The sequence below is a fragment of the Rana temporaria genome, chromosome 1 (assembly GCF_905171775.1).
Source record: "Rana temporaria chromosome 1, aRanTem1.1, whole genome shotgun sequence".
Lineage (NCBI taxonomy): Eukaryota > Metazoa > Chordata > Amphibia > Anura > Ranidae > Rana > Rana temporaria.
In genome coordinates this window covers 9,286,612-9,303,517 of record NC_053489.1, presented here as the reverse complement: position 1 = coordinate 9,303,517, position 16,906 = coordinate 9,286,612, and the positions used below count along the sequence as shown (strand labels likewise).

General features: G+C 48.5%; 1 protein-coding gene across 5 annotated transcripts in view; it reads right to left on the bottom strand.

Moving 5' to 3' along the window:
- The window catches only part of LOC120924538 (transcription factor COE3-like), a 206,134-nt gene that overhangs the window by 31,711 nt on the left and 157,517 nt on the right, over positions 1-16,906 (bottom strand). For all 5 annotated transcript variants that reach the window (XM_040335538.1, XM_040335506.1, XM_040335515.1 and 2 more), the window contains exon 11: positions 6,931-7,019. In XM_040335538.1, the coding sequence (XP_040191472.1) occupies positions 6,931-7,019 (89 nt within the window). The remainder of the gene's footprint in view (positions 1-6,930; positions 7,020-16,906) is intronic.

Sequence of the window (16,906 nt, the reverse complement as noted above, 5' to 3'; positions counted from 1 at the left end):
AATACCATACGCTACGCCCGCACAAAGTTACGCTGCCCTACCTGAATCTGGCCAATCGTCACCAAAAGAACTTGAGAAATACTTACGCTAGTTGCATAAATTACAATATAGCGAGACAGTGCAGGGTCCCCATAGAAGTTGTATTCCTTGGTATGGCTGTAGCATTAGTGGGCCCTTGATGTAGAAGGCCCCAATAGCACAAATGTGCCCTCAGGTGTAGAAGGTCCCAATAGCATTAGTGGGCCCTTGATGTAGAAGGCCCCAATAGCACAAATGTGCCCTCAGTGTAGAAGGTCTCAATAGCATAAATGGGTCCTCAGTGTAGAAGGTCTCAATAGCATAAATGGGTCCTCAGTGTAGATGGTCCTAATAAAATAAATGGGCCCTCAGTGTAGACGGTCCCAATAGTATAAATGTGCCCTCGGTGAAGATAATTCCAATAGCATAATGGGCCCTCAGTGTAGAAGGTTCTATTAGCATAAATGGTCCCTCAGTGTAGAAGGTTCTATTAGCATAAATGGGTCCTCGGTGAAGATGGTCCTAATAAAATAAATGTGCCCTCGGTGTAGATGGTCCAAGTAGCATAAATGGGCCCTCAGTGTACAGTAAATGGTCCCAATAGCATAAATGGAACCTTGGCATAGATGGGCCCAATAGCATAAATTTGCCCTCCGTGTACAGTAAATGATCCCAATAGCATAAATGGGACCTTGGTGTAAATGGTCCCAATAAAATAAATGTTCCCTCGGTGTAGATGGTCCCAATAGCATAAATGTGCCCTCAGTGTACAGTAGATGGTCCCAATAGCATAGATGGGCCCTAGGTGTAGAAGGTCCCAATAGCATAAATGGGCCCTCAGTGTAGAAGGTCCCAATATCATAAATGGGCCCTCAGTGTAGAGGGTCCCAATAGCATAAATGGGCCCTCAGTGTACAGTAAATGGTCCCAATAGCATAAATGGGCCCTCAGTGTAGAAGGTCCCAATAGCATAAATGTGCCCTCAGTGTAGAAGGTCCCAATAGCATAAATGTGCCCTCAGTATAGATGGTCCCAATAGCATAAATGGGCCCTCAGTGTACAGTAAATGGTCCCAATAGCATAAATGGGACCTTGGCGTAAATGGTCCCAATAGCATAAATGGGCCCTCAGGGTAGAAGGTCCATATAGCATAAATGGGCCCTCAGTGTAGATGGGCCCAATAGCACAAATGTGCCCTTAGCCTTAATGGTCCCAAGACCATAATCGGGCCCTTAGTGTAGATCAGCCTCTTTCAAACGTTTCGACACAGGGGAACCCTTGAAATACTCAGGGTACCCCTGCTAGAAATGACCACATCTACTACTCATGATACATCAGTGTGATGGTCGGTGGGAAGAATGATCCTTACATTGGTGGTCATTGGGTCATGGTATCAGTGGGAACTTACCTGAGAGGCAGACATTGTTCCCTGCAAAAGGAACCCCGTGTAACCTTTGGAGGAACCCTAGTTGAGAAACCCTGGCGTAAATGGGCCCAATAGCATAAACAGACTGTTAGTGTAGATCAGGGGTCTCCAAACTTTCTAAACAAAGGGCCATTTTATTATCCTTCAGACTTTAGAGGGGTCAGACTATGGCCAGTACACTGACCTACCTGACCACTGCACTAACCTACCTGATTCCTACACTATCCACTACACTGATCTACCCGATTCCTACACTGACCACTACACTGGCCTACCTGATTCTTACACTATCCACTACACTAACCTACCTGATTCCTACACTGACCTACCCGATTCCTACATTGACCTACCTGATTCCTATACTGACCCCTACACTGACCTACCCGATTCCTACACTGACCACTACACTGGCCTACCTGATTCCTACACTATCCACTACACTAACCTACCTGATTCCTACATTGACCTACCTGATTCCTATACTGACCCCTACACTGACCTACCCGATTCCTACACTGACCACTACACTGACCTACATGATTCATATACTGACCTACCTGATTCCTATACAAACCACTACACTAACCTACCTGATTCCTACACTGACCTACCTGATTCCTACACTGACCACTACACTGACCTACCTGATTCCTATACTGACCACTACACTGACCTACCTGATTCCTACATTGACCTACCTGATTCCTATACTGACCACTACACTGACCTACCTGATTCCTACACTGACCACTACACTGACCTACCCGATACCTACACTGACCACTACACTAACCTACCTGATTCCTAAACTGACCACTACACTGACCTACCTGATTCCTACACTGACCACTACACTGACCTACCTGATTCCTACACTGACCTACCTGATTCCTACACTGACCACTACACTGACCTACCTGATTCCTATACTGAACACTACACTGACCTACCTGATTCCTACACTGACCTACCTGATTCCTATACTGACCACTACACTGACCTACCTGATTCCTACACTGACCTACCTGATTCCTATACTGACCACTACACCGACCTACCTGATTCCTACACTGACCACTACACTGACCTACCTGATTCCTTTACTGATCACTACACTGACCTACCTGATTCCTTTACTGATCACTACACTGACCTACCTGATTCCTTTACTGACCTACCTGATTCCTACACTGACCACTACACTGACCTACCCGATTCCTACATTGACCTACCTGATTCCTATACTGACCACTACACTGACCTACCCGATTCCTACATTGACCTACCTGATTCCTACACTGACCACTACACTGACCTACCTGATTCCTACACTGACCACTACACTGACCTACCCGATACCTACACTGACCACTACACTAACCTACCTGATTCCTACACTGACCACTACACTGACCTACCCGATTCCTACATTGACCTACCTGATTCCTACACTGACCACTACACTGACCTACCCGATACCTACACTGACCACTACACTAACCTACCCGATACCTACACTGACCACTACACTAACCTACCTGATTCCTATACTGACCACTACACTGACCTACCTGATTCCTTTACTGATCACTACACTGACCTACCTGATTCCTTTACTGATCACTACACTGACCTACCTGATTCCTACACTGACCACTACACTGACCTACCCGATTCCTACATTGACCTACCTGATTCCTATACTGACCACTACACTGACCTACCCGATACCTACACTGACCACTACACTGACCTACCTGATTCCTACACTGACCACTACACTGACCTACCCGATACCTACACTGACCACTACACTAACCTACCCGATACCTACACTGACCACTACACTAACCTACCTGATTCCTATACTGACCACTACACTGACCTACCTGATTCCTTTACTGATCACTACACTGACCTACCTGATTCCTATACTGACCACTACACTGACCTACCTGATCCCTACACTGACCACTACACTGACCTACCTGATTCCTTTACTGATCACTACACTGACCTACCTGATTCCTTTACTGATCACTACACTGACCTACCTGATTCCTACACTGACCACTACACTGACCTACCCGATTCCTACATTGACCTACCTGATTCCTATACTGACCACTACACTGACCTACCTGATTCCTATACTGAACACTACACTGACCTACCTGATTCCTACACTGACCTACCTGATTCCTATACTGACCACTACACTGACCTACCTGATTCCTACACTGACCTACCTGATTCCTATACTGACCACTACACTGACCTACCTGATTCCTATACTGACCACTACACCGACCTACCTGATTCCTACACTGACCACTACACTGACCTACCTGATTCCTTTACTGATCACTACACTGACCTACCTGATTCCTTTACTGATCACTACACTGACCTACCTGATTCCTTTACTGACCTACCTGATTCCTACACTGACCACTACACTGACCTACCCGATTCCTACATTGACCTACCTGATTCCTATACTGACCACTACACTGACCTACCCGATTCCTACATTGACCTACCTGATTCCTACACTGACCACTACACTGACCTACCTGATTCCTACACTGACCACTACACTGACCTACCCGATACCTACACTGACCACTACACTAACCTACCTGATTCCTACACTGACCACTACACTGACCTACCCGATTCCTACATTGACCTACCTGATTCCTACACTGACCACTACACTGACCTACCCGATACCTACACTGACCACTACACTGACCTACCTGATTCCTACACTGACCACTACACTGACCTACCCGATACCTACACTGACCACTACACTAACCTACCCGATACCTACACTGACCACTACACTAACCTACCTGATTCCTATACTGACCACTACACTGACCTACCTGATTCCTTTACTGATCACTACACTGACCTACCTGATTCCTATACTGACCACTACACTGACCTACCTGATCCCTACACTGACCACTACACTGACCTACCTGATTCCTTTACTGATCACTACACTGACCTACCTGATTCCTTTACTGATCACTACACTGACCTACCTGATTCCTACACTGACCACTACACTGACCTACCCGATTCCTACATTGACCTACCTGATTCCTATACTGACCACTACACTGACCTACCCGATACCTACACTGACCACTACACTGACCTACCTGATTCCTACACTGACCACTACACTGACCTACCTGATCCCTATACTGACCACTACACTGACCTACCCGATACCTACACTGACCACTACACTAACCTACCTGATTCCTATACTGACCACTACACTGACCTACCTGATTCCTTTACTGATCACTACACTGACCTACCTGATTCCTACACTGACCACTACACTGACCTACCCGATTCCTACATTGACCTACCTGATTCCTATACTGACCACTACACTGACCTACCCGATACCTACACTGACCACTACACTAACCTACCTGATTCCTATACTGACCACTACACTAACCTACCAGATTCCTGCACTACTCACACCCCCCCCCCCCCCACATGAACAGTGTAGATCGGTTGATTTTGCTGGCCTCCATGATAATCCATCGGAGCAGGGCTCCCCGGTCACCAGGTACTGTTCCCGATACCCAGCCGCTCCTCAGTATCCCCCGCCAAGAGCTTCTCCAATAGCCGCTGTATGCTTTGCACCGCCCCTTCCACTCTTCTCACACACACCAGAGGGATCATGGGATCATGGGGGGACAGGCTGGACCACAGGAGTCCCTGGGCGGGGGGCACATGGGGGGCACAGTAAAGATTTTGCGCCCCCCCCCCAAATGTTGCACCCGGGGCGAGAGTACCAGATGACTCCCCATGCCACTGCAATCCGTGAACAAATCCGGGGACAGACTGGCTCTCGGGACAGTGTCCTCAATCCGGGGACTGTCCCCAGAAACCGGGGACGTCTGGTCACCCTAGCATAGATGGTCCAGGAAGCATAAATGGGCCCTTAGTATCAGCACAGACGTGATATCTGGACGTGATTCGCTGTGGTCTGCACCCTCACAAGGATCGGCAGAGGTGAGAGGACCGCTCAGTGATTCTGAGTCACACTGACATACATAGGAGCCCACCCGCCCCCCCCCCCCCCAACACAACGCTCACAGATAAATAAACTGTGTGTGTTGTTAGCAGCTCGGACCTGTCACCGTGTGATGAATGGCTTCGATTTGGAGGCTGCTTTAAGCTGTCATTCCTGATCACGCGACCCCCTTTCCCCTCCGTGAATGTACCTGCCTGAAGACATTACCTTCAATTTATCGGTCGCAGCAAGCGGACACGGGGGGGGGGGGGGACGCCGAGAGGGAGCGGAGGAAGAGCGGATGATGGGTGGAAGAATGGGGGTTATTATCTAGGATCAGCTTTTGGAAGAGTGAGGACACCTGGCTGTCTCGACGGGAAGACAAAGTATCTGCACCCCGAAGGAAACATTTCATGACCAAGTAACATGTAATAGTTGTAAGTGGTGAGAAGGATGGAAACCCCGTCACTAAAATGTCCCATAAGCTTTATTGTACTCATGTCATTCCAAAAGTCGTCTTCAATCTTTATGTGCAGCTTCCTTTAAAATAATATCTAGTGATCCTGCCATTAAGGTCCTCATTCGGGTGCTTCCTGTTACTGGGTGACAACGTTCTGTGCCTGCCTCCCAATTGAGCACCTGTGTTGTCACCCTGTTACACAAGATAGAGAATATAAGAGCCATTTCATCACACATTACCCAGGCATGGTCTGCTGTTGCCACCACCAGGGAATCTACCCCGACAACTTTGTATCCATTCCTATTTGTTAGAATATGTGATCCAATACATCTATATATCTATCAAATGTGCCCAGCGTAAATATGCGCCCACGATACGACGGCGTAGGCAAGTTACGTCGGTCGTAGGAAGCCTATTTTTGAGACGTATCTCAGATTGTGGGCACGGCGCAGAGATACGACGGCGCATAGTTACACTTACACGGCGTATCTCAAGATACGTTGGCGTAAGTGCTTTGTGAATCCGGGCCAATATATATTTTTTTATATATTCTCCATTGTCTATTGTGCCTATAAAGTCCGACCTTTGAGTAGCCCTGAATGTGTCCTGACGAAGCTTAACAGCGAAACGCGTTGACGCACAGGGGCTCACTATATATCATGTATCTTATATATATATATATATATATATATATATATATATATATATATATATGTTTTATTAACTCTTCTTAATGCTTTATATGTATCATGTACTTCTTTCAATAAATATTGTATATTTTTTATATATTCTCAATATTGTGCCTATAAAGTCCGACCTTTGGGTGACCATTTTTGGGCACCTTTTCCCCCTTATACTATTATCGTATGTGAGTGCTTCCCTTTCTATTTGCGGTATATCAGAGCCATATAAATGAATAGTAACATACTGTAATGTAATACCCTGTGGGGTTGGAGGACATCATCTCACCTTGGGTAACCTCTCGGGGTCTCCCGGATGTCGGGGCACCACCTTCTGTAGTCTCTGGAAGCCGTAGTCAATGGTTGGTTCATTCAAGGCTGTGAATAGAAATATCAGATGTTAGGTGACAAAAGAACGCCCGGCACATCAAGAAGAACCCAACCGTACACTGATCGGACCTTCCTACACAACAATGACAACCTATGGAATGGAAGATGCCTCCTTCAAAACCGAATTATACACTGAACATGTAATAGAACTATAGGCCTGCTTGGATCCAACCCAATCCCTTCCACCTCCTGCTCCTCACTTCGGGGCTGCTGTAAAAAAAAGAATACGATCACACTCGCTGTTCAAGGTGGGCGGAACAAGAGGCTGGTACAGGCTTTGTGGTAACCCTCGTTATGGGCACAGCAGGTGTACAGACCCGGGAACTCAGCACCGGGTTGGTGGGAACCCCTCACAATGGGCACAGCGGGTGTACAGACCTGGATACTGAGCACAGGGATGGTGGGAACCCCTCACAATGGGCACAGCGGGTGTACAGACCTGGATACTGAGCACAGGGATGGTGGGAACGCCTCATAATGGGCACAGCGGGTGTACAGACCCGGGAACTCAGCACAGGGATGGTGGGAACCCCTTATAATGGGCACAGCAGGTGTACAGACCCGGGAACTCAGCACAGGGATGGTGAGAACCCCTCATAATGGGCACAGCAGGTGTACAGACCCGGGAACTCAGCACAGGGATTGTGGGAACCCCTTATAATGGGCACAGCGGGTGTACAGACCCGGGAACTCAGCACAGGGATGGTGGGAACGCCTCATAATGGGCACAGCGGGTGTACAGACCCGGGAACTCAGCACAGGGATGGTGGGAACCCCTCATAATGGGCACAGCAGGTGTACAGACCCGGGAACTCAGCACCGGGATGGTGAGAACCTCTCATAATGGGCACAGCGGGTGTACAGACCCAGGAACTCAGCACAGGGATGGTGGGAACCCCTCATAATGGGCACAGCAGGTGTACAGACCTGGGAACTCAGCACAGGGATGGTGGGAACCCCTCATAATGGGCACAGCAGGTGTACAGACCCGGGAACTCAGCACAGGGGTGGTCGGAACCCCTCATAATGGGCACAGTAGGTGTACAGACCCGGGAACTCAGCACAGGGATGGTGGGAACCCCTCATAATGGGCACAGCGTGTGTACAGACCCGGGAACTCAGCACAGGGATTGTGGGAACCCCTCATAATGGGCACAACAGGTGTACAGACCCGGGAACTCAGCACAGGGATGGTGGGAACCCCTCATAAGAAGCACATCAGAGTGCAGGTCTGGAAATTCATCATTGGCTGGGGATGCAACCAGTTTATCAGGGGCTCCCATTTGAAAGTCTGTGGGGCAGGAAACCCGCACAACAATTTACCTGTACAAGTGTGCGCAGAACACACCTCTAACCCCCCGGGCTACGTTCACACCGTATGCGAGTTGTGATTCTGCAATGCGTTGCGATGTACATCACAAGAAATCTCCCCGCACATTAGAGCTGCACAATTAATCGTTAATAAAATCGTGATCTCGATTCAACCCCCCCTGACAATCTCCAATGCAGAGTTTGCCGATTCTTTCATATAACAAGTGTGAGACTTTATCCGCTCACTCAGCTGTCTAAAGAAAAGATCCCGGCAGTCTGCCAAGTTCTTAACAGGAAACATTGTAACTAACGCTTCCTTCTTAGATCAAAGGGAGTAAAGAAAAAGTCCCGGCAGTCTGCCAAGTTTGTAACAACATGAAACATTGTAACTAACTTCCTTCTTAGAGCAAATTTCTGGGTGTAAATGCAGGAAGTTTAACCACTTAACCGGTTAAGCCCCGGACCATTATGCAGGTAAAGGACCTTGCCCATTTTTGCGATTCGGCACTGCGTCGCTTTAACTGACAATTGCGACGTGGCTCCCAAACAAACTTGGCGTCCTTTTTTTCCCACAAATAGAGCTTTCTTTTGGTGGTATTTGATCACCTTTGCGGTTTTTATTTTTTGCGCTATAAACAAAAATAGAGCGACAATTTTGAAAAAAAAATCAATATTTTTTACTTTGTGCTATAATAAATCTCCCCCAAAAAAGATATATATATATATATATATAAAAAAAAATGTTTTCCTCAGTTTAGGCCGATACGTATTCTTCTACCTATTTTTGGTAAAAAAAAATCGCAATAAGCGCTTATCGATTGGTTTGCGCAAAATTTAGAGCGTTTACAAAATAGGGGGTAGTTTTATGGCATTTTTATTAATATTATTTTTTTTACTAGTAATGCCGGCGATCGTCGATTTTTTTCGTGACTGCGACATTATGGCGGACACTTCGGACAATTTTGACACATTTTTGGGACCATTGTCATTTTCACAGCGAAAAGTGCTATACAAATGCACTGTCATTACTGTGAAAATGACACTGGCAGTGAAGGGGTTAACCACTAGGGGGCGAGGAAGGGGTAAAGTGTGACCTCATGTGTGTTTCTTACTGTAGGGGGGCGTGGCTGGACGCGTGACGTCACTGATCGTCGTTCCCTATGACAGGGAACAGACGATCAGTGACGAGCCATAGTGAAGAACGGGGAAGGTGTGTTTACACTCACCTCTCCCCATTCTTCAGCTCCTGTGACCCGATCGTGGGACTCCCGTGGCGATCGGGTCTGCGGATCCCGCGGGTGCGGTCATGGAGCTTCGGACCGGGTTGGGCTCTTAAAGAGGACGTAAATATATATATACGTCTATGTGCCCAGCCGTGCCATTCTGCCGACGTATATAGTCGTGCGGCGGTCCTTAAGTGGTTAAAGTCCAAGGGCCAGATCCACGTAGATCGGCGTAATTTTAAGCAGGCATAGCGTATCGTAGTTCCGCTACGCCGCCGCTACTTTGAGAGGCGAGTGCTGTACTCACAAAGCACTTGCGTCTAAAGTTACGGCGGCGTAGCGTAAATGTGTCGGCGTAAGGGCGCGGAATTCAAATGTCAAAAATGTGGGCGTGTTTTATGTTAATTCAACTTGACCCCACGTAAATGACGTTTTTTTTTAGCGGCGCATGCGCCGTCCGTGGGGGTATCCCAGTGCGCCTGCTCGAAATCACGTCAAAAATAGTCAATGCTTTCGACGTGAACGTAATTTACGCAAAGCCCTATTCGCGAACGTTTTACGCAAACGACGTAAACAACGGAAAATTCGACGCTGTCCCGATGTCCATACTTAACGCTTTATAGACCCAGGGGTAAAGTTACACCGAAAAAATCCTTACGTAAACTACGTAAAAAAAAATCAGGATCTGTCCCACATTACGGCATATCTTGTTTTGTGGATACAAAACAAAGATACGACGGGGCATCGTAGAACTTACGCGGCGTATCAATAGATACGCCGCCGTAAGTTCTTTGTGGATCCGGGCCCAAATCTTTTTCTGACACTTGTTTCTTAAGTTAAAAATCAATATTTTTTTGCTATAAAATTACGTGGAACCCCCAAACATGATATATATTAGCAGAGACCCCAGGGAATAAAATGGCAATTGCTGCAATATTTTATGTCGCGCTGTATTTGCCCGGCGGTCTTTCAAATGCAATTTTTTTGGGAAAAAAATACACTTCAATGAATAATAAAAAAAAAAAAAAACGAAACAGTAAAGTTAGCCCAATTTATTTTATTTATTTTATCTGAAAAACGATATTACGCCGTGAGAATCGTGAGTAGACATGTGCATTTAGTTTCGTTACGAATTCGAATACATTTTTCATTATTCGGACATTCGGATGCATCCGAATTCCCGAATTACAAAATTAACGAGTTTAAACAAATTCAAAAAAACGCGAACGAAATTCGAAAAAAATTTGAATCGGATTCGAAAACAATTCGAATCGAAAACAAATGAAAATTGAAAGCAAATTTGAATCAAAATCTAAAAAATATAAATCGATTTCTAAAAAAGAATATAAAATAATAAAACAATAGAATGAAAATCAAAGAATAGTAAAGAACAGAATAGAATTTAATGGAATGTAATCAAATACAATAATACAAATACATACAATCAAATCCGGTTGAAATAATTTCCAATCTGGTTGAAATATCATCGAATTTGGTTGAAATATTAACGATAGTGGATGAAATATTATTGAATTCTGTTGAAATATTTTCGAATCCGATCAAAATATGATCGAATTCAAATCCGGTAGAAATATTATCGAATCCGGTAGAAATGTTTTCGAATCTGACTGGGTTTTTTTCGAACTCGGTCGAAAACAATCAAATTCCGAAAATTAATTTAACAAATTTAACGAATCTAACTTAACGAAATTAATTAAATAACGAATTAAAACGAAACGAAACTAATTTTTTCCTTTTGCACATGTCTAAATCGTGAGAGAATCGTCATCTATCTTCTAAGCAAAAAAATTGTGATTCTCATTTGAGCCAGAATAGGCGCAGCTCCACCGCACAGCGCTCGTTCTTAGTTTGGCTCTCGGGGTGACACAAGACACGCAGCGACGCACCGCGACGCATCGCGGCAACGCTATATGATTGCCTCTGTGCTCATATGGAACATTCATGGGGTTTCTGGTGATATCCGGCATGAATGATCCCGCGTGAACCCGTCCATTGCTGGGACAGAACATGACCCCCCCCCCCTTTTCTTATACCCCCCTCCTTTTCTTATATACCCCCCCTTTTCTTATACCCCCTCCCCCCTTTTCTTATACCCCCCCTTTATACCCCCCACTTTTCTTATACCCCCCCCACTTTTCTTATACCCCCCCTTTTCTTATACCCCCCTTTATACCCCCCCCACTTTTCTTATACCCCCCCACTTTTCTTATACCCCCCCCACTTTTCTTATACCCCCCCTTTTCTTATACCCCTCTCCATGTAATTGTCAGATAGTTGCTTCCCTTCCCAGCATTGGATCAATACGTCTCATCGCGCTCATCGCGCTATGACTAATGATATGATGATAGGGGAAGAGGGGGGAGGGGATGGCTTCATGTGACCTCCAACCTCCCCCCTCCACAAAGTGTCCTGTGATTCCACCTCGGGATGAAGATGGATGATCTGCTTTATTCTGCGCTCATGTTACACGCCTGACCCCCTCCCCCCCTCCCCCCCAACTCAGCCCGTGTTCTGTGCACTAATGTGTATTGATTGGGAGTTCGGAGGAGGTCTGGCATGTCATGTAATATCAGCCTCCTCCTGTCTTCTAGAATTAAAGGGGGACCCCGCCTTTGTCTGCCCGGCATGTCATGTAATATCAGCCTCCTCCTGTCTTCTAGAATTAAAGGGGGACCCCGCCTTTGTCTGCCCGGCATGTCATGTAATATCAGCCTCCTCCTGTCTTCTAGAATTAAAGGGGGACCCCGCCTTTGTCTGCCTGGCATACCATGAAGGAAGGAATTCGCTTTCCTAACATTGAACCGCCTCTCAGCCAATCAGGTGCACCGGGTCTGTGTTACCTGTCACCTGAATGGCTGAAGCGACAGGCGCTGTGATTGGATGCCTAGTGGCCGCACTTGAGGCACGGTGGAAAAACTTGGGGCACAGTGGCAACATTTGGGGCACAGTGGCAGTGCATGGGGCACAGTGGCAATATTTGGGGCACAGTGGCAATATTTGGGGTACAGTGGCAATATTTGGGGTACAGTGGCAATATTTGGGGCACAGTGGCAGCACTTGGGGCACAGTGGAAAAACTTGGGGCACAGTGGCAGCGCATGGGGCACAGTAGCAATATTTGGGGTACAGTGGCAATATTTGGGGCACAGTGGCAGCACTTGGGGCACAGTGGCAACATTTGGGGCACAGTGGAAAAACTTTGGGCACAGTGGCAGCACATGGGGGACAGTGGCAACACTTGGGGCACAGTGGCAAAACATGGGGCACAGTGGCAACACTTGAGGCACAGTGGCAACATATGGGGCACAGTGGCAACATTTGGGGCACAGTGGCAGCACTTGGGGCACAGTGGCAACATTTGGGGCACAGTGGCAACACTTGGGGCACAGTGGCAGCACATGGGGCACAGTGGCAATATTTGGGGTACAGTGGCAGCCCTTGAGGCACAGTGGCAAAACTTGGGGCACAGTGGCAGCACTTGGGGCACAATGGCAACATTTGGGGCACAGTGGCAGCACATGGGGCACAGTGGCAGCGCATGGGGCACAGTGGCAATATTTGGGGTACAGTGGCAATATTTAGGGCACAGTGGCAGCACTTGGGGCACAGTAGCAGCCCTTGGGGCACAGTGGCAAAACTTGGGGCACAGTGGCAAAACTTGGGGCACAGTGGCAATATTTGGGGTACAGTGGCAATATTTGGGCCACAGTGGCAGGACATGCGGCATAGTGGCAGCACTTGGGGCACAGTGGCAACATTTGGGGCACAGTGGCAGCACTTGGGGCTCAGTGGCAAAACTTGGGGCACAGTGGCAACACTAGGGGCACAGTGGCAAAACTAGGGGCACAGTGGCAAAACTTGGGGCACAGTGGCAAAACTTGGGGCACAGTGGCAACATTTGGGGCACAGTGGCAGTGCATGGGGCACAGTGGCAATATTTGGGGCACAGTGGCAATATTTGGGGTACAGTGGCAATATTTGGGGTACAGTGGCAATATTTGGGGCACAGTGGCAGCACTTGGGGCACAGTGGAAAAACTTGGGGCACAGTGGCAGCGCATGGGGCACAGTAGCAATATTTGGGGTACAGTGGCAATATTTGGGGCACAGTGGCAGCACTTGGGGCACAGTGGCAACATTTGGGGCACAGTGGAAAAACTTTGGGCACAGTGGCAGCACATGGGGGACAGTGGCAACACTTGGGGCACAGTGGCAAAACATGGGGCACAGTGGCAACACTTGAGGCACAGTGGCAACATATGGGGCACAGTGGCAACATTTGGGGCACAGTGGCAGCACTTGGGGCACAGTGGCAACATTTGGGGCACAGTGGCAACACTTGGGGCACAGTGGCAGCACATGGGGCACAGTGGCAATATTTGGGGTACAGTGGCAGCCCTTGAGGCACAGTGGCAAAACTTGGGGCACAGTGGCAGCACTTGGGGCACAATGGCAACATTTGGGGCACAGTGGCAGCACATGGGGCACAGTGGCAGCGCATGGGGCACAGTGGCAATATTTGGGGTACAGTGGCAATATTTAGGGCACAGTGGCAGCACTTGGGGCACAGTAGCAGCCCTTGGGGCACAGTGGCAAAACTTGGGGCACAGTGGCAAAACTTGGGGCACAGTGGCAATATTTGGGGTACAGTGGCAATATTTGGGCCACAGTGGCAGGACATGCGGCATAGTGGCAGCACTTGGGGCACAGTGGCAACATTTGGGGCACAGTGGCAGCACTTGGGGCTCAGTGGCAAAACTTGGGGCACAGTGGCAACACTAGGGGCACAGTGGCAAAACTAGGGGCACAGTGGCAAAACTTGGGGCACAGTGGCAAAACTTGGGGCACAGTGGCAGCACATGGGGCACAGTGGCAGCACATGGGGCACAGTGGCAATATTTGGGGTACAGTGGCAAAATTTGGGGTACAGTGGCAGCACTTGGGGCACAGTGGCAATATTTGGGGCACAGTGGCAGCATTTGGGGCACAGTGGCAACACTTGGGGCACAGTGGCAGCGCATGGGGCACAGTGGTAAATCTTGGGGCACAGTGGCAACACTTGGGGCACAGTGGAAATATTTGGGGCACAGTGGCAAAACTTGGGGCGCAGTGGCAACATTTGGGGCACAGTGACAACACTTGGGGCACAGTGGCAAAATTTGGGGCACAGTGGCAGCACTTGGGGCACAGTAGCAACATTTGGGGTTCAGTGGCAACACTTGGGGCACAGTGGCAATATTTGGGGTACAGTGGCAAAATTTGGGCCACAGTGGAAATATTTGGGCCACAGTGGCAATATTTCGGGCACAGTGGCAATATTTGGGGCACAGTGGCAAAACTTCGGGCGCAGTAGCAACATTTGGGGGACAGTGGCAAAACATGGGGCACAGTGGCAAAACATAGGGGAAAAGTGGTAACACTTTGGGCACCGTGGCAAAACATGGGGCACAGTGGCAACACTTGGGGCCCAGTGGAAAAACTTGGGGCACAGTGGCAACATTTGGGTAGCAGCGCATGGGGCACAGTGGTAAATCTTGGGGCACAGTGGAAAAACTTGGGGCGCAGTGGCAACATTTGGGGCACAATGACAGCATTTGGGGCACAGTGGCAACATTTGGGGCACAGTGGCAGCATTTGGGGCACAGTGGCAACATTTGGGGCTCAGTGGCAAAACTTGGGGCACAGTGGCAACACTTGGGGCACAGTGGCAACATTTGGGGCACAGTGGCAACACTTGTGGCACAGAGGGAGCATTTGATGGGCACAGTGTCTGCGTTTGATGGGCAAAGTGTCTGCGTTTGATGGGCACAGTGTCTGCGTTTGATGGGCACAGTGGCTGCGTTTGATGGGCACAGTGTCTGCGTTTGATGGGCACAGTGTCTGCGTTTGATGGGCACAGTGTCTGCGTTTGATGGGCACAGTGTCTGCGTTTGATACAGTGGCTGCAATGTTTTTTTTCCAGAATGTTTTAGTTTGTTTGTCCCCCCCACCCCCTCAAAAAAAAATTGAGCACCAACCGCCACTGGCCTCCACGGTTGTTTGTGTCTGCCCCTCCCACAAGACCACAGTGAAGGGCGCTCTCTCTCTCTCTATCGTGGCTACTTTTATTTTTCCTGCTTTATGACCCTATTGGAGAAAGGTGACGCCATCTTTGGCTTTGCGATCCTCTCAGCTGCTGGGTGGAACTGGGAACTCTAGTTGCGAATATCTCACCAATGGAATCACAGAGAGGTAAAAGGAAAACCAAACGCGTGATTAAACATGTCTGGAAATCACGCACAACTGGAGAATCAATTGTGGGCGGGGGTTGGGAAACACGAACGTTGGTTTTGGCACGTTGGCGTCATTTGGAAAACAGCATGAAGTAAAGCGATTTTTTACCCTCCCTGGTCTTTACGGCCGTGGCATTCCACAATCACACGAAGATCTAGAGGATCGATCTTCCGCACTCGTACATCATTCACCGGAAACATGTGTGAGCCGTATTCTTCTTCCATGACTTGGTGGTGCGTCGAGGGCCCCGCTCCTCATTTTTCATCTCCTATCATCTGCTCTGCTGTACATATTGGCCCGGATTCAGAGAGCAATTGCGCCTGCGTAACCATAGTTACGCATAGTTACGCAGCGCAATTGCTAACTTGCTCCGGCGTTACGAATGCTCCTGATTCAGGAACATCGTAACGCTGACTGCAGCCTAAAATCTGCGCGGCATAAGGCTCTTATGCCACGCAGATTTTAGGCTGCATTCTTGCGATGACCGATAGGGGGCGCTCCCATTGTGATCTGTGTATAGTATGCAAATTGCATACTAACACCGATTCACAATGTCGCGCGGGCCCTGCGTACGCAAGTTACGGAGTTTCGTACGGCGTCTTTAGCGTAAGGCTGCCCCTTCTAATAGTAGGGGCAGCCAATGCTAAAGTATACCCGCCGTTCCCGCGTCGTGAAATTTGAATTTCACGTCGTTTGCGTAAGTGATTCGTGAATGGCGCTGGATGCCGTTCACTTTGAAGCAAATGACGTCCTTGCGACGTCATTCGCCGCAATGCACGTCGGGAAAGTTTCCCGACGGAGCATGCGCACTACGCTCGGCGCGGGAGCGCTCCTAATTTAAAATGATTCCCGCCCCCCTACGGGATCATTTACATTAGGCGCCCTTACGCAGGGCAAGTTTACACAGCGCCCCCGCAATTTACGGAGCTACTGCTCCGTGAATCGCGGGTAGCGCAGTAAATTTGCGGGGGGCGCAGGGCAAAAACGCTGCCATGCGCCTCCGTAAGAAAGGGGCAAATTCTACCTGAATCCGGGCCAATGTTACAAGA